We start from the raw sequence: 24,739 nt of genomic DNA, 5'->3' as shown, positions 1-24,739 counted from the left end.
AAAAATGGAAATTTCAAAATAAAGCGCAAAAACAAAGTAAAGCCAGATGACTCTTCTCACTGTGAATGGATTCACAATCGGCCAATTTACACTGATCCAGTTTCTGATGCTTATGGAGAGCCACAAAATCTGCCCTCTGTAATGGATGTGATTTAAAATGTAGTAAAGTACAATACTTCAGTCAAAATGTAAAATACTCCAAAAAGTACAAGTAGTAATGTATATAATGTAATGTATTGTAATGTAATTTAGACAAATAATACACGTACAACATGCTGCTTAGCACAGTCTAGTGGAAACGTGATGGTTCCTGTTCTTGCTCTGCACTGCACAGTGCTGCATGTAAACCTGTATATACTGTAATTTCAAGTTTGTTCTGTTCTATCAACTGTAAAGCTTGAGTTTTGTTTTTCCGCAAGACACCAAGCTACTACATAGAACTGTAACAAGCAGCATCACACATGGCGACAGTCCGGTTTGCTAAAAGCCAAGACTGAACCGGGGAGGTTTAGTTCTTCAGTCCAACGTCCTTCCAATGGGATTCTGGACAAAATCATAATCTGACAATAAAAATATTCACAGATTTGGGTCAGAGAGGGGAAAACGGCCAGATGGGTGGTTGTGGCCCTAATGTGGACTAGATTAGGGGTCCTTGACATGAAAAAGGTTGAGAATCACTGACTTCAGAAAGCATGGCTGTGTTTTGTTTTGGTTGCTGCACTAAGGAGAGATTCTATGTGAAATCTTGAATGAAACTCCCTTCATCTTGTCCCTTCATCATCCTTCCTCCCACTGTGTGTCATTAAACAAGGAAGACCAAACTAATGAAGAGGGTGGAAAACTACTGACCTGTTAATATTGATTAAAGTAAACGGCTCACTGAGGCCCCCAGGCGGACGGCAGCGGTACAGCACCAATCCTGCTTAAGTTTCGGTTTCCAGTCGTCAGAAATGAGACAGAAATGAGCAAGTACACAGCCAGTTCCCCAGTCTGTTGTTTTGGAGGAAGTGGTAGGAAACCGATACAAGAGCCTCAACATGACGGAGTCCGCGGTAATGAAATTCATCTGCGCCAATCAAGGATCAATCAACATCGATGAACTGGTGTATATCGGCTGTTTCGGAGATTCCCAGGATGTGAGGGAGATTATCTCGAACCGGGAGAAGTTTGCTTGGTGTTCCTCCGGCGGGGAGCAGAAGGTGGTGGCCAAGACAGAAGTGCGACTGTGTAAAGCCAAAGACTGTCAGGGATGCAGCAGTTTACATCTGTGTAAAAGGTTCCTGCTGGGATCCTGTCAGTTCGGGCAGACGAGGTGAGTTACTGCCTAGTGTCAGTATTAGTTCCTATTAATTAACATGTCAGGCCTACAGTGTGTCATGTGACAAGCCTCAAACTGGGCCTGCCTGTTTGTAGTTGTTGGTGGGTAAGTGTCTTTTTAGTAAATTCTTCATATGGTTAACAGTTTAAAATTGTTATTTAAAGGGGCCCTACTGAAATTCACTTTTTCCTCATTTTACATGCAAGGTCAAGTTCATTTATTTCTACAGCCCTTTTAGCCTGTCTCAAAGACTGAGAATCAGCTTTCAACCATAGAACTAAAGGACAAGCATCAGGAATAGCAAGACACACACAAACAGAATATGGCAAGACATGACAGTCTACCTATTCTACATCTGCCTAACCTACAGGCTCCACCGGCCTTTATTCAAACCAGAATACTCACCAAGATCAGATGCAGCTGGACAGGTTTGAAGTTTGGATTTTTACTTCCCATTCATTTGAATGAGGCCACGAAAACAGACTGAAAACTGACATTTAACATGTTGGTGAACAGATTCAACAACAGATCCTGCTTTAGAGACAACAAAGCATCCTGGGTCCGTCGTCATTTTGCATTTCTATTCTTGGTTTACACTAAAATTTGTGTTTAAAAATAAAAGTAGATCCGGTCTCCCAAACAGGAACTATCTCTCCTAAATGGTATCCCTCCACTGTGTTCTCTTATATCAATAAAAATGCTGTTTGGCATAAATTAAATTATGTTATAAAATGTTGGACTCATAGTTGAAAATCACAGCAGCAGGATCTGTTGTTGAATCTGTTCAACGTGTTCAATGTCAGTTTTCATTCAAATGAATAGGAAGTAAAAATCTGAACACTACAAACTGGTCCAGCTGCATCTGATCTTGGTGAGTAGTTTATATTCTGGTTTTCATGGTGGTCGAGTGCCACATAACCCCCATGTTAAAAATAAGTGGAATATTGCTTTAAAGGCAATTTGGGACATATGGTGCGTTCATGTGCTGGTGGGAAGGTTCGACATCTGGGACTTCCAAGTTGGCTGCTAAACAGCGTTGCTTTCACATGCTATTTTGTAAGAAAATCAAACCTGTAAAACAAATTATAATAGTGTCATAATAATCTGTATTTATATAGCACTTTTCAAAACAAAGTTACAAAGTGCTTCTCAATCAAGAAAACAATAAACAAACATGGATGTCCTTTAGCTTAACAAGCTAATTTAATCAAATTAATTTAAACAAATGTTATGATGGTTAATCTGGCTAACTACAGACATGTAACAACGATGCATGTGTTTTCTTACCGTTGACTGACACTATGATTTTTCCACCATGTTGAGAAGCTTATGGGTTGTCTTTGCATCATAACTGGGGTAGAAAAATTTCTCTGACTTTACAAATTCATCCAAGTTTGTAAAGTGTGACTGTGAAATTTCCAAGTAGCACGTGAATGCATTGTCAGTCTACAAATTCAGCTGATGATTCAGTTGATTTATTTTTTTATCTAAACTACATGCATTTGCAAAATCTCTTTACGAGCATTATTCTTATCCCGAGGCGTAGAAGATTGGAAATTGAAATCATGAGAACTGAGTAATATGGGGCCTTTAATTTTAGGAGAGGATGCCGCTTCTCCCATGATCTGAAGTCTGCGCATAATGTGACGATACTGAGAGAGCATGAGCTGGAGGATCTGGACCGGATGGAGCTGTGCACACTGCTGCTGCAGAACGACACCTACTACCTCCTCCCTCCTGTAAGTACCAGACTGGAAAGAGGATCAAGAGGGAGGGAGAATCAAATTTGATTGATTGGGCAAAGGCTAACCTCACATAGCCACACCTCCGGCTCAAACAGCAGAAGTCTGGAGAAATTTAAACCCAGTTGTTGGTTAGAAAAGTACAGTGATGCTGTCCGAACCAAACCAGTCAGATTTGGCTCGGGTGAAGCCTGGCGCTGGTGTGGGAGTTTGAAACAGGATTCTCCTACAATCCCTCTGGAAACGGCACTTTTTCTGCCCAGGTAGAACAAGTTTCCATTGTTAGCTTAGCTACAATTCTAGCTACTTTGCTGAGTAAATTTGAGTTAATATACAAACTCTTCGAGTAAGTTAAACAAGCAAGATAAAAATAAATCCATGGATGGAAAATTTTGTGGGGCTAATAGCCGCTGCATATCATTTAAACTTCGCCTTTGTAAAGTTTTGTTTCGCTAGCTAGATAACTGTAGCAACTTGCTTGTTGTCCCTACAACAGTAAACAAGTGAGCAGCAGTGCCAGGCTCCGCCCATAGCTCCGCCCTAGTGAAATTTCACTGATTTGACTGGTTTGAATGATGACGATAGCCCACAGTGTTGCCACTCTTTCCTATCCAACTATTGAATTTAAATTTCTCCAGACCTCTGTTGTTTGAGCCGGAAGTCTGGCTCCGCAAGATTATATTGTTTGTAACCCTCTTTTTTTCACATTCTTCTCATCTTCTACAAGATATGCTACAATTACAACAACGGTGACGGGCCCGACGGCCGGTGTCCGGACGGTGACGGCTGCACCAGGCTCCACATCTGTTTGAAACACCTGAAGGGAGTCTGTTCCTGCCCCAGGGCTCATGACTTTTATGATCCGCAGCCGCTGAAAACCCTGCAGGATAGAGGCATGCCCGACCACCTCATTCGCTCCATGAAGTCTGTTTATATGAACAGAGAGGCTTTGAGGAGCTGTGACAACAAGGGCAACAAGGGCAACAAGGGCAACAAGGGAAACAAGGGCAACAAGGGAAATAAGGGAAACCATCAACAGCCGCAACGAACCTGGTACCCCAGTGACGTCCCTGCTGCTAACGCCACAGCTGCTAGCAGCGATGATGGACCGAACAGAACACAAAGGCAAAGATCCAAGAACAGCTCAGAGGTTGCTAAAGGTAAATCCAGTAACCAGAAATCACCTGTCAATCAAACAGTGTGGGCGGTGCTTGCATTTTCTATTGATGCAGTTTGAGTTTCTCTTTTCTTTGTCTGTTCAGCCATGGTGGCTATTGCTGCTCGTGCTAACTACCCAGTTCTTCTTCTTCTGTTTATTCCAAACAAACCGGAAACATAAAACGCATCACTTCCTGTAGATTTTTCCCGGGAAAGAGCTACCAGACACCGGGTGTTCAGAACAGCAAATGTAAAAGCTTTCATGAACTGGATATAGGTTGAATCACTGTTGTGTTAAATCAATCAGTGATAGAGAGTGGCAAACCAAAATATTACTTCATGTTGTATTTTTGTTTGTTTCCATTAGATAAAACTGACATATGCTTGTACTTCATCAAGGGACAATGTAAACATGGTGGTGAGTGAATTATGGATAATACTTTAAGCTAGTTTTATGAGAAAAAATAATATCACATCAGTTTGACCATGGTATTATTATTCTCCTTTTTTATACAAACCTTACCACTGATGTGTTTGGTACTCTTCTCAGAACGGTGTTTTAAAGCCCATGAGAAGCTGCCGTACAGATGGCAGGTCAGACAGGGACAACAGTGGACCGCTCTGCCTGACAACGAGGAGATCGAGAAGGACTACTGTGATCCTGAAAAGACATACAGGTACACTCTGCTGGCATTCACTGAGATTACCGTGCCACATGTTGATCTGCCAATCAGGGTTCGACTGATACAGGTTTTTGAAGGCTGATACTTCTGGATCAGCCAGAATTAGAACTTAAATTGCTCTTTTTAGCATCTAGTGATTTCTCTTGCACAGGGGTTCTCGGACACCCAAATAGTTCTTATGCATCCTATAATTGGGATAAAGTGTTAAGAGTTAAATTACAGTCAACTAACTATTTCTCATTCTTTGGAACCCCCTGGAGCTCCCTCAAGGACCTCTGGGAGTCCTTGAACCCCACTTGGAGAACAGCTACTCCAGTAGAAATGTTATTTAGCAACGTTTCTTGCTCCCTTTTCTGCAGTAGTCGCAGCCAAACTGTATTTTTCGACTCGATGACCTGCGGACTGAACGAAGTACGCCGACTCTCCACCGCTTCCTCTGTACTCCATCCGACCTTCGTTCTCACCACCGAGTGGGTTTGGTACTGGGAGGACGAGTTCGGAAACTGGAACCTATACGCTTCAGCTGTGAGTCAACCACAATCAGAGTTACTTTATTCCCAGAGTAACAATAACGTACAGGAGTTTGTCTTGGAACATGTCGACAGCTCAGTCTGTCACACAGTGACATGAGGAAATACCATAAAACATGACCCAGGGACAACGGGAATTCGCGCTCAATATCAGCATGAGAAATTCAAATTGAGGCAGTTCAGATACAATCTCTGTTGGCACTAAGCTCTGTCTGTACCTCTCATCTGGCTGCAGATTGGTCAGTTGCTCTTTCAGTTGTCTCCAGAGGTAAAAATGGGCTTTACTTGCTTTATTTGACCTGCGTTGCAGACCGGTGGACGCCTTGGAGCAAACATGAGCAGTGCAGAACTGGAGCAGAAGTTCCTGAACGATGAGAAGGATGTGGTGGAGTTCAAAGCCGGTTCGCAGACGTATTCACTCAGCTTCCAGGGTAAGCAAGCATTCAAATATTCAAATTACCTGTTACCTTTCCTTATTAAAGTATTGTCTGATGAAGTAATGATAATAATATGCCTTCTTTTTCAGACATGAGACAAACAAATAAGCAGTACGGCACTAAGAAGGTGGTGAGAAGACGGCCTGTGTTTGTCTCCTCAGCTGATGCCCAAACAAAGAAATTTAGGTACTGCTGATTACTCCTGACAGTTCAAATACACTGCGTACATTTGTCCTACTTATTTTTTAACAGTTTAACAAAACATGTTTATTGAATATTTAGAGTTTTCTAAATTGACAAAGTGTTAACATTTTTGGATGCTTTTGTCCAAATCACGTTACAGTAAAATGAGTACATACATGTTTTGTAGGAGATTGAAGCGCTAACCCTGGCAGTGCTAGTGCCTTGCTCATCAATTTCCCTTCTGTCTGCAGAAAGCCTCTGGGTAATCTATCAAATTTCAAAGCTGTACCAGCACACTGGGACAAGACACAGATTCCTGAAACAGGATTCAAGGTAATGTATTACACACTTTAAATAACTGTACCTTCAAACTGCAACTTAGTAAGAAAAGCCACCTTTGGACCCCTAAGCAACAAAGCCATGCAATCGGAAATTGATTTTAATGTTGGGGGAATTGAGCCAGAAAGTAAAAAACGTTTCTTTGCAGCGTACCGTCTAATCCACCCTGTTTCTTATTAGCTGGTGTTGTTTTGAACAATCTTACACTACTCATGCTCCTATATTTGTTAAGATAGGCATTTTATGCAGTGTATGGGAAAAAAATATTAACTGTCCTCCTCTGTGTTGTGTGTCTCTTCCAGCGAGTCTCCCTCCAGAGCTCCTCAGCCGAGTATCAGGAGATTGAAAGCCTGTTTTGCGACACGATGAGAGGCTTTGACATTGTCCAGATAGAGAGGATTCAGAACAAAGCACTGTGGGAAGTCTTTGAGTGGTACGTCTTTAAAAGCAACATACTGTATACCGAAATGTCACTTTCACCTGGCTGCTGTTATGTGCTACCTCAGATAAAGGGCTTTCAGGTGATGTGTAGCACCCTCAGTTCTAACCACAGAACTTGAATGGATAGAACGGTCATTCCCATTCCCACCGTACTAGCTTCTGTATGAACCGACTTACGGCAAGTCGCTGAGCTGAGAGGTTTTGCAGCAAGAACCAAAGGAGCTTCTCTGTCTCCTTGCCATGGATTGCTAACATGCTAATGTTGAATAGAAGAGCTAGAGAGAGAAGTAGTCTGTGATAACAGACTCATCTGCTCAGTTCTCAAGCAAGTCACCATAGCAATTAACCCTTAAAATTCCATAATCGCCATTTTATGCTGTGTTAGCCAAATTACCATGGCAAACAGTGGAAGGACTTTTCTATCCATTCAGGTTCTGTGGTTCTGTTAGCTTGTTATCTAGCTAAAAGATGCAAGGAAGCACGCACATCCAACTAAACCTAGGTGCTGGACAGAAGGACAGTCAATTATTGCTATCTAGCTAACCATGGTATCTGGTCAGCTACCATCACTGTCTTGTTAACACAACTGATTAGCACACTAGCTAACGTAGTAGTAGAAGCTACTGCTAGTAGTGCAATTTGCTAAATGACAAAGACAGTTTACTGTGTCACAGTAACCTACATTTGGAAACAAATCCACCTTATCGCACTATTCACTTTTACTGAGAACGTTACTGAATGGATCTACAGCCACACCACAACAAGCTAGCTCAGCTAGCTCTCTGTTTCTAGCCTGTTATATATTTAGACAGTATTCGTGCAGAGCTAATTCTCCAGTGGACCTCCATGATGGAGTCAGACGTAATTGCTAGGAAATTTGTGACGTAACTGCAAAGTCTCACTGCTGCTAACTGTTTATTGACCACAGGCTCTTTAGGTTTCTATTTGCTCTTTTTTCCTGATTAACAGGCAAAAGGATCGGATGAAGAAGAACAACAGTGGGCGAAATGTGACAGAAAGAAAACTTTTCCATGGTACGGACTCTAAACACGTAGACGCCATCTGCATCGACAACTTTGACTGGAGAATCTGTGGGACTCATGGAACCGCCTTCGGGAAAGGTGACAAATATATTTCTCATACTTGTGTTGGTAATAAATGATGTGCAGTTGTGCTGTTTCATATAAGTCATAAATTACTACATTTATAAATAATTGATTAAACTCTGAGAGAACAGAGAGCCAACACATGCAATCTGTGTTTGCATTGCAAATGTCAATATTTACAAGTCATAGTCTCATATTCAATCTTCAAATCATCTCACTGCAGTAGTATCAAGAAAACGGCACTTAATCCAAGTATATTCTTGAAGAAGGTTGATTAGCATTGGATCAAGTAGAATTATCTCACCTGAAAAATATTTTCACTTGTTTTAAGGAAAATATTCACTATTACTGTTATTTCACCCACTAACAGTTAATATAATGACAGAATGTAGAAGAATACCACTACTTTGATAATAGTTTTTGTTTTGGACTCCATTCTCATCTATCGTTTGAGCAGTTCGAATACCTTTCTAAGTTAAGATGGATAGTCTTTGCAGTGTGTAATATGGAAGGTGAGTACTGCTTAGTGACAACATTAAGGAGACCAGATGTTTTAGAGAAAATTAGAAGACATTTTTGGCTCATGTGATCGCGTGCTTGATCATTTCTATTAAAAAAAGGAAAAGAGAGGGCATAGGGGGAAATCTGGGGACATTTCCAGGGACAGTGCCAGTCGGGGACGAAGCACAAAATCCAGGGACTGTCCCAGCAAACCAGGGACGTCTGGTCGCCCTAGACAATGTCAAACAAAACAATGTCTTCTCTTTCTCTCTCCAATCTCAGGGAGTTACTTTGCCCGGGATGCCAAGTACTCCCACAGCTACACCGGCCAGTCCGACGCCAAATCCATGTTCATCTCGCGGGTCCTGGTGGGCGACTTCACCCGAGGATCCTCCGTATACCTCCGCCCTCCCTCCAAGGACGGCGGGGACACACGCTTCTACGACAGCTGTGTGGACGACGTCAGAGACCCCTCCATCTTTGTCGTGTTCGAGAAGCACCAGATCTACCCCGAGTACCTGCTCCAGTACGAGGAGAAGACCTCAAATGCCTTCCGTCAGTACTATGGTGCAGCATCGGTACCAGCACCAGCACCGGTTCCCCCACTTAGCAGACCATATCCCACACTTGGTACACCAGTTGCCCGACCTAGCACACCAGTTCCTCCTCCTGTCTCACAGTATCGCCCACCCACTGCACCAGTTTCCACACCCATCAAACCAGTTCCCTCACCTAGTGCACCAGTTTCCACACTCATCAAACCAGTTCCCTCACCTAGTGCACCAGTTTCCACACTCATCAAACCAGTTCCCCCACCCAGCGCACCAGTTTACACAACTGTCAAACCAGTTCCCTCACCCAGCACACCAGGTTCCACACCCATCAAACCAGTTGCCACACCTCGTGCACCAGTTTCCACACCCGTCAAACCAGTTCCCTCAACTAGCGCACCAGTTTCCACACCCATCAAACCAGTTCCCTCACCCAGCACACCAGTTTACACACCCTTCAAACCAGTTCCCTCAACTAGCGCACCAGTTTCCACACCGTTCAAACCAGTTGCCGCACCTCGTGCACCAGTTTACACACCCGTCAAACCTTTTGCACAATATCGGTCACCTAGTACACCAGTTTCCCCTCGTATCACAGAATATCGGCCACCTAGCGCATCAGTTTACTCGCCAAGCCGGCGTACCAAGAAAGAATCCGACTGTGTCATTTTGTAAGGTTGGATGTGAAGTGAGGTCACATGTTTGACGATAGATAGCAGTGGAAAGTGTTAAGTAATGGGAAGCATGTCGGATTCTGTTAATTAGCAACATTTACCAAGTGCAATATGACATTTGACTGGGCTAAAAAAATAAAATAAAAAAATTGTATATTTGACATGGCAAAGGAGTGACACAAGTGTCACTTAAAACACTAATTTCCATCATGGTTGTTGATGGAAGATAAAATAAATAACATAAAACACAATAAAAACAATCGAATATGAATAAAAAAAAAAAAGATCGCTGACAGATTACAAGAGCTGGCAGAGTAATGAATAAATCATGGCGAGCTGTGGTTTACAGCAGTTATCAGCATAAAAATCTATGTTCAGTCAGTTTGCTTGGTTGAAACCTATTTTAAATTGGAAATAACAAGTTCCAGTTTCTAAGGAACGATGTGTAATTCACTGTTGATCTAAAGTTCTTATAAGTCTGCTCAGGAAATTTTGTACATCACTGCTGTATAATTATTCATATTCAATAATTATAATCAAGAATACATCATATTCAATTTTTATTTTAGTCATAGATTCTGCCTCACAGCTCTCTGACCAGCAGACTAAAATGAATAGAATTTGTAAATGTAAGTGAAGTTTTGATGAAGGTATGCCTTTTCTATTTCTTTAATTGAATGAATGAATGAATATTTAATTCATATTAGTGGTTAATCTCTTTGCTACATGCAGATTCCAGATTCCATCCATTACTGCTTCAAAATGAATTTAATATTCATGTTCACCGCAGACAGAAGCGCAGACAGTTATTTTGAGAGTCACATACAGAAAGTTAGAGGTTGGTCTGTCGTAGTTTGAGACTTTGATGCAATAATGTTTAATAAACCTTTGGATCTGAGTAAATCTGAATCTGAATTTCCCCAAGGGGATCAATAAAGTGCTATCTCATCTTATCTTATCTAAAATACACTTTTATTGGGAGAAGTTGCAGTAGATCACAGCATCAGCTGCTGAGTGGTATCGAAATGATGTATGCATGATGTATGATGTATGTATTTTTTTTTTGAGGGGTAAAGGCATACATTTATGCTTTTCTTGAAAATATCTGTAATCTTTGTTAAGGCTTGTGGTTGTGATGCTTGGTCATCACCGACTGGAAGTCAGCTCACCCAACTTCTATTCACTACGATCAAGACTGGTTAACATGCAGTAGGCTACATGTCTTTCGAATGCATTTAAATCTGTCATTACATTACAAAAAAATGTCAATACTTTTATCTTAAGTCATAAAAACACTAGAGCAGAACAGTGCGTGTATGAAAATGCAATGTTGTGTTATATTACCCATCAGCAAGACGCTGCTCTGCTTACATCTGTAACTGAAATGATTCTTTGGGGCGAAGGTGTTTGGCACTAGAACCGCCATCCTGGTCAAAATGACATTTTCCCTTTTTTAAATGTTCCTTTGTCTGTCAAAAATAAAAACATGAATCATCCTGCCCATGACTTTTTCTAAACTTGTATTTTATACCAACCCATGGTCCTTTAGGTGAGAATTGGATTTGTAGGCCTACTTTTTGAGTTTTTTTGGGTATGTCACTTTATCCACTTATTTTACCTGCTTTGCAATGCGATATTTTTCTCACAACATCCCATTTCATAAAGGAGAGACTTTAGAGACTTCAGAAAGCATGGCTGTGTTTTGTTCTGGTTGCTGCACTAAGGAGAGATTCTATGTGAAATCTTGAATGAAACTCCCTTCATTTTGTCCCTGATAAAATATTTGTTATTCTCTATGCTTTCTCCCTCTGTGTATCATTAAACAAAGAAGGCCAAACTGTCCTGTTGATATTATTATGCATGAAGGCAAATGGCTCACTGAGGCCCCCAGGCGGACAGCAGCGGTACAGCACCAATCCTGCTTAAGTTTCGGTTTCCAATCGTCAGAAATGAGACAGAAATAAGAGTAAACCTGCAGCCAGTCTGTTGTTTTGGAGGAAGTGGAAGGAAACCGACACAAGAGCTTCAACATGACGGAGTCCGCGGTAATTAAATTCATCTGCGCCAATCAAGGATCAATCAACATCGATGAACTGGTGTTTAGCGGCTGTTTCGGAGATTCCCAGGATGTGAGGGAGATTATCTCGAACCGGGAGAAGTTTGCTTGGTGTTCCTCCGGCGGGGAGCAGAAGGTGGTGGCCAAGACAGAAGTGCGACTGTGTAAAGCCAAAGACTGTCAGGGATGCAGCAGTTTACATCTGTGTAAAAGGTTCCTGCTGGGATCCTGTCAGTTCAGTCAGACGAGGTGAGTTACTGCCTAGTGTCAGTATTAGTTCCTATTAATTAACATGTCAGGCCTGCAGTGTGTCATGTGACAAGCCTTAACCTGGGCCTGCTCTGCCTGTTTGTTTACTGTTGGGCAGGTATCTCTACGAAACGGTAATCCCCTAAAATAACCTTACATTTTCATTAATTCACCCCTTAATTCATGTAAAATCCCCTTAAAATGAATTATGGGAGTTATTAATGGAGGAGGAACTTTTCCGTTCATTTCCACTACCCTGTAAACCTGCACGAAAAATCCCTTAATTTCTAGTGTCTCTGTGAATCAACCCACAAATAAAAACCCCAAATAGCATGTTATTTTTAACGGATAATTAATGTTTATGTAATGGAGAAATTAAGGACATTTCAGGTTTGGTTTCATAGTGTAAGGCCTGTGTCCTTTAACTGTTCATAGGGTTAAATTCACTTTTTCAAGTTTATTTATTTCTACAGCCCTTTATTAAGCCTGTCTCATAGGACTGTACCGAGAATATGAGCCTAACCGACAAGCTAGCCCACAGTTCAGGTTTCAACCATAGAACAGAATGATAAAAACATCAGGAAGAGCACAAGACACACAAAAACACATTTTATATAATAACATAACAGCCGACCTATTCTACATCTACCTAACCTACCGGCTCCACCAGCCTTAACCCTCAATAAGGAAAAACACCCAAGAAAAAAAACCTACATAAAAAAACATACATGCGATTAAAGGTGTTTAATGAAGACGTCAAATTATTATTTTGCACAAGTGATTTCATTTAAAGATACATTATTTTCAAAAATCCATCTGTTTTCAAAAGACCGCGGGCGGAGGGGCAGGACTGTTCAAAAATCTTTATAATTTATCTTTAAATTTTGTATTTAGTTTTTATTTATGCGTCCTGGTTCAGCATGAAGCCACCATTAAAGACACGCTGTTTTCCAGGAAGTAAAAAGTAATGGGAGTTCAACATGGTGCGTTCATGTGCTGGTGGGAAAGGCCGAGATCCGGGATTTCCAAGTCGGCTGCTAAACAAAATTGCATTCACATGCTATTTTGTCAGAAAATAAAACCTGTAAAACAAATGATAATAATCTTTTTAATCTTTATTTATGTAGCGCTTTTCAAAACAAAGTTACAAAATGCTTCACAGTGAGGTATGATATGAGTCTGGCAAACGACGAACATGTAACACTATCCCATCTTTCCTACTGTGTCATAACTTGGTCTCAGGCAAGTTATACAACTATGCAACCACTTCATAAACTCTATAAACAGACATTGAAGGTATTGGACAAAAAACCCAATTCCTATCATCATTGCAATATGATCAAGAAGTATAATCTATTGACATTTGAACATTTTCTGTTTATGGCTAATGTCTGTTTACCATACAAGATCTTCCATGGCCTTGCCCCACCACCCGTAAACAAGTTGTAACCCATTCTAACACTGGTACAATATCAACAAGATCCTCCGCAAGAGGAGACTGTTATGTAAAATTTCGGTCCACAAAGTTTAGCAGGACGGCTTTCTCAGTTAAAGCATCCGAGCTGTGGAACACCTTGCCGACTAGTACCAGAGAGTGCAGTACGTTTAGGAACTTTACATTTTGTATTAAAAAATGGCTGAAAGGAACACAGTCTTGCAGCCATTAGTTACTGTATGTAATGACCCCATGCAATGATATGATTTCTGCTTATTGCTTGTGTGTGTGTGTGTGTGTGTGTGTGTGTGTGTGTGTGTGTGTGTGTGTGTGCGGGTGAGTGTATGTGGTATGAAATGGATTGATGATGTATGTGATCGAAATGTTTTATCTCATTTATTTGAGTCTGTGTTTTTTTTTTTTGGGGGGGGGGGGGTTGTGTAATGTTTGCATTCTAGATTGTAATTTCATGTGTCTTTTAAATACAGCTATATCTGGCACAATATATTTATTGAGCATTGTCCCTGTCAAATAAACACATAAAAAAAACAAAAAACAAAAAACAAAAGTGCATGTGTATAGAAATGTTTTCTTACTGCTGACTGAAACAAAACATGATTTTTCCACCATGTTGAGAAGGTTGAAGGTTATCATTGTATCATAGCTTGGGTAGCATAATTTTCTCTGACTTTCTAACTTTATCCAAGTTTGAAAGGTGTTTATATGGAATTTCCAAGTAGCACGTGAATGCATTGTCAGTCTTAAAATTCAATCGATAAATTTCTTTTTTATCTAAACTACATGTATTTTTAAAATGTCTTTAAGAACATTATTCTTATCCCGAGGCGTAGAACATTTTAAATCGAAATCATGAAAACTGAGTAATATGGGGCCTTTAATTTTAGGAGAGGATGCCGCTTCTCCCATGATCTGAATTCTGCGCATAATGCGACGATACTGAGAGAGCATGAGCTGGAGGATCTGGACCGGATGGAGCTGTGCACACTGCTGCTGCAGAACGACAACTTCCTCCTGCCTCCTGTAAGTACCAGACTGGAAAGAGGATCAAGAGGGAGGGGGGATTGAAATCCGATTGAGTGATTGATCGGGTAAGGAGTGATCTCACATAGCCACACCTCCAGCTCAAACAACAGAAGTCTGGAGAAATTTAAATCCAGTTGTTGGTTAGAAAAGGGCAGTGACGCTGTGGGCTGTTGTCATCATTCAAACCAGTCAGATTTGGCTCGGGTGAGGCCTGGCGCTGGTGTGGGAGTTTGAAACATTACATTACGTCATTTAGCAGACGCTTTTATCCAAAGCGACTTACAATAAGTACATTTTGTCAACAGTAGGCTATATGGGCGATATTCAAAATATAATATCACGACAAATTTTTCACGACAAATTTTTCACGACAAATTTTTCAAGTATGATTATTTTTTCTACTATCTGTTTCTGGGGGATATTCAATATCATGGGAAATATTGCGATATTCAAGAAATAATATTGAATATCAGCCCAAGTCTAGTCAACAGTAGTGAAACCAACTGAATATCACAGTCTTCTTCAGCTAAGCCTTTTAATAGGAATAAGTAGCATTTGTCGAATCGTAGTTTTTTTTTAAGAGTAGAAGGGGAAGAAGATTGTTGCATGATAGGTTAGTTCAAGTGGGGTCCAGGTGTAACCTGAAGAGATGCGTCTTCAGTTTCCGGCGAAAGATGGGTAATGATTCAGCCATTCTGACAGAAGGAGGAGCTCGTTCCACCATTGTGGTGCCAAGGATGAGAAGCGCTGTGACTGGGATGAGCGACTTCAGAGCCCACGAAGTGAGCTAGGCGACCTGCGAGGTTGGAGGAGCGGAGGGAACGAGGCGGGGTTTGGAACCTGACCAGCGAGTGTAGATAAGGAGGGATGGTCTGATGTACTTCTCTGTAGGCGCGTACTAGTGTCTTTATTTGATGCGGGCAGAGATGGGAAGCCAGTGAAGCGACTGGAAGAGGGGAGTGATGTGAGAGAGTTTTGGTTGGTTGAACACCAGACGGACTGCAGTGTTGTGCATACGCTGTAAAGGTCTGATGGCAGAGGGATGCCTGGCCAAAAGAGTGTTGGAGTCGTCTAGGTGGGAGATGACAAGAGCCTGGACCAGGAGTTGTGCCGCTTCCCTCGTAAGGAACGGGCGTATTTTGCGGATGTTGTAGAGGGAGGACCTACAGGAGCGGGTTGTAGGCAGAGCAGGACAGCTGGTTGTCCAGGATCACCCCGAGGTTCTTGGTAGTCTGTGAGGGAAACACAGTGGTGTTGTCAATGGTGATGGAGAGGTCTTTGAGAGGGCAATCTTTCCTCTTTCCCTGGGAGAAAGAGTAGCTCTGTCTTTTCAGGATAGAGCTTGAGGTGGTGCACAGACATCCAAGCACAGATGTCTTTAAGACATGCGGACATGCGCCCATCAATTTGTGTTTCTGAGGGGGGGAAGGAGAGGTAGAGTTGAGTGTCATCAGCATAACAGTGATAGGATAAGCCATGAGAGGAGATCACATAGCCAAAGGATTTAGTATACAGAGAGAACAACAGGGGCCCCAGGATTTAGCCCTGAGGGACACCGGTGTTAACATGCATGGTCTGGACAGAGGTCCTCTCCATGAGACCTGGTATGAGCGGTTGGCCAAATAGGATGTGAACCAGGAGTGTGCAGTTCCAGTAATGCCCAGTTCAGATGGGATGGACAGAAGGATTTGGTGGTCAACTGTATTGAAAGCAGCAAACAAGTCAAGGAGGACCAGGACAGACGAGAGGGATGAAGCTATGGCAGTGTGAAGAGCCTCCGTGACAGCAAGGAGTGCAGTCTCAGTAGAGTGAGAAGCCTTGAATCCGGATTGAAGAGGGTCCAGGAGGTCATTCTGGGAGAGATAGAGTGAGAGTTGGTTGGAAACTGCTCGCTCAAGGGTTTTGGATAGAAAGGAGAGAAGAGATACAGGTCTGTAGTTCTGGATAGCAGCAGGGTCAAGGGAGGGTTTCTTAAGTAGAGGCTTGACTCTGGCAGTCTTTAGAGCAGCTGGAACAAGGCCTTTAAGACAGGGAGGAATTGATAAGGGTGGTGAGGAAGGGAATGATGTTGGTACAGATGGTTTGGAGAGGAGTGGAAGGGATAGGATCGAGGGGGCAGGTGGTGCCTCGGTTGGACATTACAAGTGTGAGGACATCTTCTGGGGAGATGGGAGAAAAGGAAGCAAGCCCGGAGACAAGGGGCAGAGAAGTGGATTTGGAGTAAGAAATAGTACCGTTAGTGTCCGGATGATCAGAGTAAATCTGAGTTAAAATACAAACTCTTTGGGTAAATTAAACAACAAGCAAGATAAAAATGGATGAAAATTTTGTGGGGCTAAAAGTTTTGTTTCGCTAGCTAGCTGTATCAACTCAGTGTTGTTCCTACAACAGTAAACAAGTGAGCAGCAGTGCCAGGCTCCGCCCATAGCTCCGCCCTAGTGAAATTTGACTGACTGTTTTGAATGATGAGGATAGCCCACAGTGTTGCCACTCTTTCCTAACCAACTACTGGGTTTAAATTTCTCCAGACCTCTGTTGTTTGAGCCGGAGGTCTGGCTATGAAGATTATATTGCTTCTAACCACCTTTTTTCCCCATTCTTATCCATCTTTTAGATATGTTATGATTACAACAACAGTGATGGCCCGTACGGCCGGTGTCAGGACGGTGACGGCTGCACCAGGCTCCACATCTGTTTGAAACACCTGAAGGGAGTCTGTTCCTGCCCCAGGGCTCATGATTTTTATGATCCGCAGCCGATGAAAACCCTGCAGGGTAGAGGCGTGCCTGACCACCTCATTCACTCCATGAAGTCTGTTTATATGAACAGAGAGGCTTTGAGGAGCCGTGACAACAGGGGCAACAAGGGCAACCATCAAGCCACAGCTGCTAGCAGCGATGACGCACTGAACAGAAAACAATGGCAAAGACCCAGTAAGACCATTTTGAAAGCTTCTATGGTAGATAAGCTGTATGGTCGTAAAGCGGTAGATCCATGTTTTTTCTCCATCTTGGGTGCTAAGCGCTCATTGCTGTGGTGTTTCTGCACTGCACTTCCTAGAGATCACCTGTCAAACAGTTTGGGCAGTACTGTGATGTCTTTTTATTGGATTTTCTGTTAATGCAGTGTGAGTTTCTGCAGGTGGCTCATGTTGTATTTTTGTTTGTTTCCGTTAGATAAAACTGACATATGCTTGTACTTCATCAAGGGACAATGTAAACATGGTGGTGAGTGAATTATGGATAATACTTTGAGCTAGTTTTATGAGAAAAAATAATATCACATCAGTTTGACCATGGTATTATTATTCTCCTTTTTTATACAAACCTTACCACTGATGTGTTTGGTCATACTCTTCTCAGAACGGTGTTTTAAAGCCCATGAGAAGCTGCCGTACAGATGGCAGGTCAGACAGGGACAACAGTGGACCGCTCTGCCTGACAACGAGGAGATCGAGAAGGACTACTGTGATCCTGAAAAGACATACAGGTACACTCTGCTGGCATTCACTGAGATTACTGTGTCACATGTTGATCTGCCAATTAGGGTTCGACTGATATGGGTATTTGAAGGCTGATAGTGATAGTTTTGGATTGAAGCTGGTGATATATAGTGATATTAAATATCTTCAAAAAAAAATCTTTAATGTTCCCCTCAGGATTTTCTTCTTGTCAGGGTGGAAAAGCCAGAGATGACATTGACAGGCCAATATCCGATTTCTATTAAAAGGCCATACCGGCCTGATTTTTCCACAAACACAGTCTAACAGTCTAACCTTAATGCCAATAGATTAAGCAAGTTTAAAGGGAATTTCCCTCTGGAATAAAGGGAATTTCAAATTTTATTCCTGTTTCATCATTTTAATCTTATTAACATCTAGTGAATTCTCTTGCACAGGGTTCTCGGACACCCAAATAGTTTTTATGCATCTTATAAATGGGATAAAGTCTTAAGAGTTAAATTACAGTCAACTAACTATTTCTCATTTTGCTCTGGAACCCCCTGGAGCCCCCTCAAGGACCTCTGGGAGTCCTTGAACGCCACTTTGAAAACCACTATTCCAGTAGAAATGTTATTTGATGCAACATTTCTTGCTCCCTTTTCTGCAGTAGTCGCAGCCAAACTGTATGTTTTGACTCGATGACCTGCGGACCGAACGAAGTGCGCCGACTCTCCACCGCTTCCTCTGTACTCCATCCGACCTTCGTTCTCACCACCGAGTGGGTTTGGTACTGGGAGGACGAGTTCGGAAACTGGAACCTGTACGCTTCAGCTGTGAGTCAACCACAATCAGAGTAGATTGGTCAGTTGCTCTTTCAGTTGTCTCCAGAGGTAAAAATGGGCTTTACTTGCTTTATTTGACCTGCGTTGCAGACCGGTGGACGCCTTGGAGCAAACATGAGCAGTGCAGAACTGGAGCAGAAGTTCCTGAACGATGAGAAGGATGTGGTGGAGTTCAAAGCCGGTTCGCAGACGTATTCACTCAGTTTCCAGGGTAAGCAAGGATTCATATATTCAAATTACCTGTTACCTTTCCTTATTAAAGTATTTTCTGATGAAGTAATCATAATAACATGCCTTCTTTTTCAGACATGATACAAACAAATAAGCAGTACAGCACTAAGAAGGTGGTGAGAAGACGGCCTGTGTTTGTCTCCTCAGCTGATGCCCAAACAAAGAAATTTAGGTACTGCTGATTACTCCTGACAGTTCAAATACACTGCGTACATTTGTCCTATGTATTTTTAACAGCTTAACAAAACATGTTTATTGAATATTTAGAGTTTTCTAAATTGACAAAATGTCAACATTTTTGAAAAGTTAATACATGCCCTTTGGTGGACGCTTTTATTCCAAATCACCTTACAGTAAAATGAGTATGTACATTTGTAGTGGGAGATGGAAGCGCTAACCCTGGCAGTGCTAGTGCCTTGCTCATCAATTTCCCTTCTGTCTGCAGAAAGCCTGTGGGTAATCAATCAAATTTCAAAGCTGTACCAGCACACTGGGACAAGACACAAATTCCTGAAACAGGATTCAAGGTAATGTATTACACACTTTAAATAACTGTACCTTCAAACTGCAACTTAGTAAGAAAAGCCACCTTTGGACTCCTAAACAGTATCTACTGTCGCAGAGTCTCCAGAAGTTTAGGGGATCCTGCCAATGTTGTTGAGTCTCTGCTGCTTCAGACCTGCTTAGATTGTTGTTTACTGCACAGATTGTTGTTAAATGCGATCTTGAATTTCTGCATATTTATGTTGGGGGGGGATTGAGCAAGAAAGAGACGTTTTTTGCAGCGTACCGTCCGTTCTGTTTCTTATTAGCTGGTGTTGTTTTGAACAATCTTACACTACTCATGCTCCTATATTTGTTAAGATAGACATTTTATGCAGAGTATGGGAAAATATAATAACTGTCCTCCTCTGTGTTGTGTGTCTCTTCCAGCGAGTCTCCCTCCAGAGCTCCTCAGCGGAGTATCAGGGGATTGAAAGCCTGTTTCGTAACACCATGAGAGGCTTTGACATTGTCCAGATAGAGAGGATTCAGAACAAAGCACTGTGGGAAGTCTTTGAGTGGTACGTCTTTAAAAGCAACATACTGTATACCGAAATGTCACTTTCACCTGGCTCCCGCTCAGGTGATGTGTCGCACCCTCAGTCCTAACCACAGAACTTGAATGGATAGAACGGTCTTTCCCATTCAAATCAACATTCCAGGATGGTTCGAACAGCGGACATTTTTATGTGAACGGTTGGGCTAGCTTCTGTATTAAATTGAATTACAGCAGCATTGACTTGAGTTTTGACAGTTTGCTAACGTACACATCTGCACAGTTCTGAAGCAAGTGTGACAGACTTTACAGCCTTAATGACCGACTTGAGTTGTCAGTAAGGAAGAAAAGAAAAAAACGTACACCTATGTTGTTGAGGTGCTGGCTTACAGGGCATAAACGTCAAAAGAAAGACTTGAGTTGTCACCATGTAGCAACTAACACTTAAAATTCCATAATCGCCATTTTATGCTGTATACTAGCCAAATTACCATGGCAAACAGTGGAAGGACCGTTCTATCCATTCAGGTTCTGTGGTTAGCTTGTTATCTAGCTAACCATGGTATCTGATCAGCTACCATCACTGTCTCGTTGTTAACACATCTGATTAGCACACTAGCTAACGTATCTAGTAGAAGCTAGTGCTAGTAGTGTTAGTAGTTGAATGTTAGCATTAACATTGGTTGCAATTTGCTAAATGAGCCTGCTGGCTAGTTAGCTAGCTAACGGTTTCAGGTTAACTCAAGCTACAACTCAAGTGTCGAGTGTTTTGGAGTAGAGACTAGGGCTAAAGACAAGACAGTTTACTGTGTCACAGTAACCTACATTTGGAAACAAATCCACCTTATCACACTATTCACTTTTACTGAGCACGTTGCTGAATGGATCTACAGCCACATGTGGCCACACAGGCTTTTTCAGCTAGCTCTCTGTTTCTAGCCTGTTGTAGACTTTATTTGTGAGCCAGTTCTCCAGTGGACCTCCGTGATGGAACCAGATGTATTTGCTAGAAAATTTGTAACTGAAAAGTCTCTGCTGCTAACTGTACCAGTTTATTGACCACATACTCTTTAGGTTTCTAATTCTTCTTCTTTCTGATTAATAGGCAAAAGGATCGGATGAATAAGAACAACAGTGGGCGAAATGTGACAGAAAGAAAACTTTTCCATGGTACGGACTCTAAACACGTAGACGCCATCTGCATCGACAACTTTGACTGGAGAATCTGTGGGACTCATGGAACCGCCTTCGGGAAAGGTGAGTTGAACAAATATATTTCTCGTACTTATTGTGTTTGTAATAAATAATGTGCAGTTGTGCTGTTTCATATAAGTCATAAATTAATACATTTCTAAGTAATAAATTAAACTCTGAGAGAATGGAGAGCCAACACATTCAATCTGTTTGCACTGCAAAAAATGTCGATCTTAACAAGATATCTAGTCTCATACTCAATCTTCAAATCTTGTTTATCTCAAATGAAGCGATAATTCTGCCAGTGAGGTAATTACACTTTTCCAATGTGGTTTAAGTTAATTTAGGGATTTATAGTAACAAGGCAGAATAAGGCTGATCATTCCAGTAGTATCCAGACAGCGACATTTAAGTAAATTCTCGAAAAAAGTTGATTTGCATTGGAAACAAGTGGAATTATCTCACCTGAAAAATATTTTCATTTGTTTTAAGGAAAATGAATATTTTTTGCAGAGCAGGGGTCCCTAGCACAATGAAAAATAGTGAAAAATATTGTTATTTAACCCACTAAAAGTTAATATAATGACAGAATGTAGAAGAATATGACTACTTTGATCAAACTTTCGAAGTAAAGATGGATATTCTTTGCAGTGTGTAACGTGGAAGGTGAGTACTGCTTGGTGACAATATTAAGGATGAACAGATATTAGAGCAAATTAGGGGACTTTTTTTTACTTGTGATTGCGTGCTTGATTATTTCTATTTAAAATAAAAGAGAGGGCATAGAGGGAAATTTGGGGACATTTCCGGGGACAGTGCCAGTCGGGTACAAAGCACCAAATCCAGGGATTGTCCAGGCAAAACGGGGACGTCTGGTCGCCCTAAACAAAACATTCTCTCTCTTTCTTTCTCCAATCTCAGGGAGTTACTTTGCCCGGGATGCCAAGTACTCCCACAGCTACACCAGCCAGTCCAACGTCAAGTCCATGTTCATCTCGCGGGTCTTGGTGGGCGACTTCACCCGAGGATCCTCCGACTACCTCCGCCCTCCCTCCAAGGACGGCGGGGACACGCGCTTCTACGACAGCTGTGTGGACGACGTCAGAGACCCCTCCATCTTTGTCGTGTTCGAGAAGCACCAGATCTACCCCGAGTACCTGCTCCAGTACAAGGAGAAGATCTCAAATGCCTTCCATCAGTACTATGGCGCAGCATCGGTACCGGCACCTGCACCGGCACCGGTTCGCTCAACTAGAGCACCAGTTTACACTCCTTTCACACAATATACCCCACCTAGCGCACCAGTTTCAAAGAACGAATCCAGCTGTGTCATTGCTTAAGGTTGGATGTGAAGTGAGGTCACGTGTTTGATGATAGATTGCGGTGGAAAGTGTTAAGTAATGGGAAGCATGTCAGATTCTGCTAATTAGCAACATTTACCAAGTGCAATATGACATTTGACTGGGCTTAAAAATGTAAAAAAAAAAAAAAAAATTGTATATTTGACATGGCAAAGGAAAGTGTCACTTGAAACACTAATTTCCATCGTGGTTGTTGATGGAAGATAAAATAACTCATGCTTTACAGACAACATAAAAAACAATAAAAACAATCGAATACGAATAAAAAAATTAAAAAAAGATTGCTGACAGATTACCACCACAGCTGGCAGAGTAATGAATAAATCATGGCTAGCTGTGGTTTACATCAGTTACAAGCACAAGAATGTATGTTCAGTCAGTTTGCTTGGTTGAAACCTATTTTAAATTGGAAATGAGTTACAGTTTCTAAGGAACAATGTGTAATTCACTGTTGATCTAAAGTCTGCTCAGGAAATTTTGTACATCACTGCTGTATAATTATTCATATTCAATAATTATAATCAAGAATACATCATATTCAATTGTTATTTTAGTCATAGATTCTGCCTCACAGCTCTCTGACCAGCAGAGGGTGACAACACACAAAAATGAATTTGTATATGTAAGTGAAGTTTTGATGAAGGTATGCCTTTTCTATTTCTTTGCAAAACAAAATTCAGAATATTTAATTAATATGATACTATTTTCCAAGCCCCAATTAAAGATTTGGGGTTTTGAGTGTTAAAGTGGTTAATCGTCTCTTTGCAACATGCAGATTCCACTGTAACTGAATATTTTGCCTCAGTCTGGTTTGTTCCACTGTTTACAAACCCTACTGAAGCTTTACTGCTTCAAAATAAATGGAATATTCATGTTTACCGCAGACAGAAGCACAGACAGTTATTTTGAGAGTCACATACACAAAGCTAGAGGTTTGTTGGTTTAATTCTTTTATTGGGAAAAGTTTCAGTTCTTTCCTTAATTTCATCACTTTCTCCCCGATATGTCAGCATCAGTTGCTGAGTGTTCAGTGTATCAGATAATATATTCTTACTACAGATAACTGAAATAACAGTTTCATCATTCGTTTTGTGATTCCATGTAGCTGTGCTTCCAAATCTCTCTCTCTCTCTCTCTCTCTCTTTTTAAATGAATTAGAAATGCCACCAGCAGTCAGGTTGAGCCAATATGGCCGCCGCCTCTTCCTCTGACTTTAGGCCTTTCCATGTGGAGCCACAAATCAGCCCCCTCCCCCCTTTTGTATATCTATGCATTGATTTGTACTAAACCTACGCATTGATTTGTACTAAACCTATGCATTGATTGATAATAAAACCTATGTATTCATTTGTGCTATACAGGCATTGATCTGTACTAAACCTATTGATTTGTACTAAACTAGTCACAGTCCTGTAATAGAACCGCCATCCTCCTTATGTCAAAATGACTTTGACATAAATAACCCTGTCAATGACTTTTTCTAAACTTGTATTTTATACCAACCCATCGTCCTTTAGGTAAGAATTGGTTTGGTTTTGTACTTTTTGTGTTTTTTGGGTAGGCTATGTCACTTTATCCACTGATTTTTTAATATTTTTTTCACAACATCCCATTTCATAAAGGAGAGACTTTAGAGACTTCAGACAGCATGGCTGTGTATTATTTTGGTTGGGCTACCTCAAACAAGACTAAGAGTCTAACAGCCCTGCGACATTGAATTTTCGTTCCTGCCGGGCATCGAACTCAGGTCTCCAGATTGAGAGTCTGCAGTCTTAACTCCCTGCAGCAAACTTTCGCCCACGTGACCCATAAAGTGGCAGATCGAGCGACCCACCGACAGTGTGATCCAGTGAGTCCCTGCTGTCGCGGGGCTAACGGCAGCTAGCCCCCAATTGGGACTGGTGATACACTGTGTGGGTGCCTGTCCCGAGGCGAAAACCGTGCGGAAAAAATCTTAGCAACATTTTGACTTCATGTCGTCAAGGTTTCCAGACCGAAATTTGCCAATCTGCTAATCTTTCTGAAACCCTTTAACCCTTTTCTGTTTTGCTAGTAATATTTTATGAACATATAAAGTATAAAATCGGGGCTAACGTTTTACAGCTCACAGGGAAGAGGCATAGTAGAATAGTAGGCTATGTTTCAGACATTCATGAAAACAATTGGGAGAATGCACATGAAGG

The 24,739-nt window shown here is 41.5% G+C and overlaps 2 protein-coding genes across 2 annotated transcripts; both read left to right on the top strand.

The window, feature by feature from the left end:
* Nucleotides 1–1,001: 1,001 nt before the first annotated feature.
* On the top strand, nt 1,002–11,166 carry LOC139912721 (protein mono-ADP-ribosyltransferase PARP12-like). Its single transcript, XM_071900595.2, has 12 exons — nt 1,002–1,312; nt 2,919–3,057; nt 3,788–4,220; nt 4,586–4,636; nt 4,769–4,895; nt 5,261–5,426; nt 5,742–5,862; nt 5,958–6,054; nt 6,303–6,384; nt 6,693–6,823; nt 7,801–7,952; nt 8,721–11,166. Exons 1-12 carry the CDS (start codon nt 1,038–1,040, stop codon nt 9,662–9,664), a joined length of 2,718 nt encoding a protein of 905 aa, XP_071756696.2. The 5' UTR covers nt 1,002–1,037; the 3' UTR covers nt 9,665–11,166.
* A 496-nt stretch (nt 11,167–11,662) lies between these two features.
* On the top strand, nt 11,663–22,591 carry LOC139912722 (protein mono-ADP-ribosyltransferase PARP12-like). The gene is made up of 12 exons (XM_078282191.1): nt 11,663–11,968; nt 14,309–14,444; nt 17,062–17,380; nt 17,624–17,674; nt 17,810–17,936; nt 18,557–18,722; nt 18,822–18,942; nt 19,038–19,134; nt 19,408–19,489; nt 19,896–20,026; nt 21,107–21,258; nt 22,117–22,591. The coding sequence occupies exons 1-12, from the start codon at nt 11,694–11,696 to the stop codon at nt 22,533–22,535; spliced, it is 2,076 nt and encodes a 691-aa protein (XP_078138317.1). The 5' UTR covers nt 11,663–11,693; the 3' UTR covers nt 22,536–22,591.
* The last annotated feature ends 2,148 nt before the right edge of the window (nt 22,592–24,739 follow it).

This window comes from Centroberyx gerrardi, chromosome 24 (assembly GCF_048128805.1).
Source record: "Centroberyx gerrardi isolate f3 chromosome 24, fCenGer3.hap1.cur.20231027, whole genome shotgun sequence".
Classification (NCBI taxonomy): domain Eukaryota; kingdom Metazoa; phylum Chordata; class Actinopteri; order Beryciformes; family Berycidae; genus Centroberyx; species Centroberyx gerrardi.
This window is presented reverse-complemented; position numbering and strand designations above follow the sequence as displayed.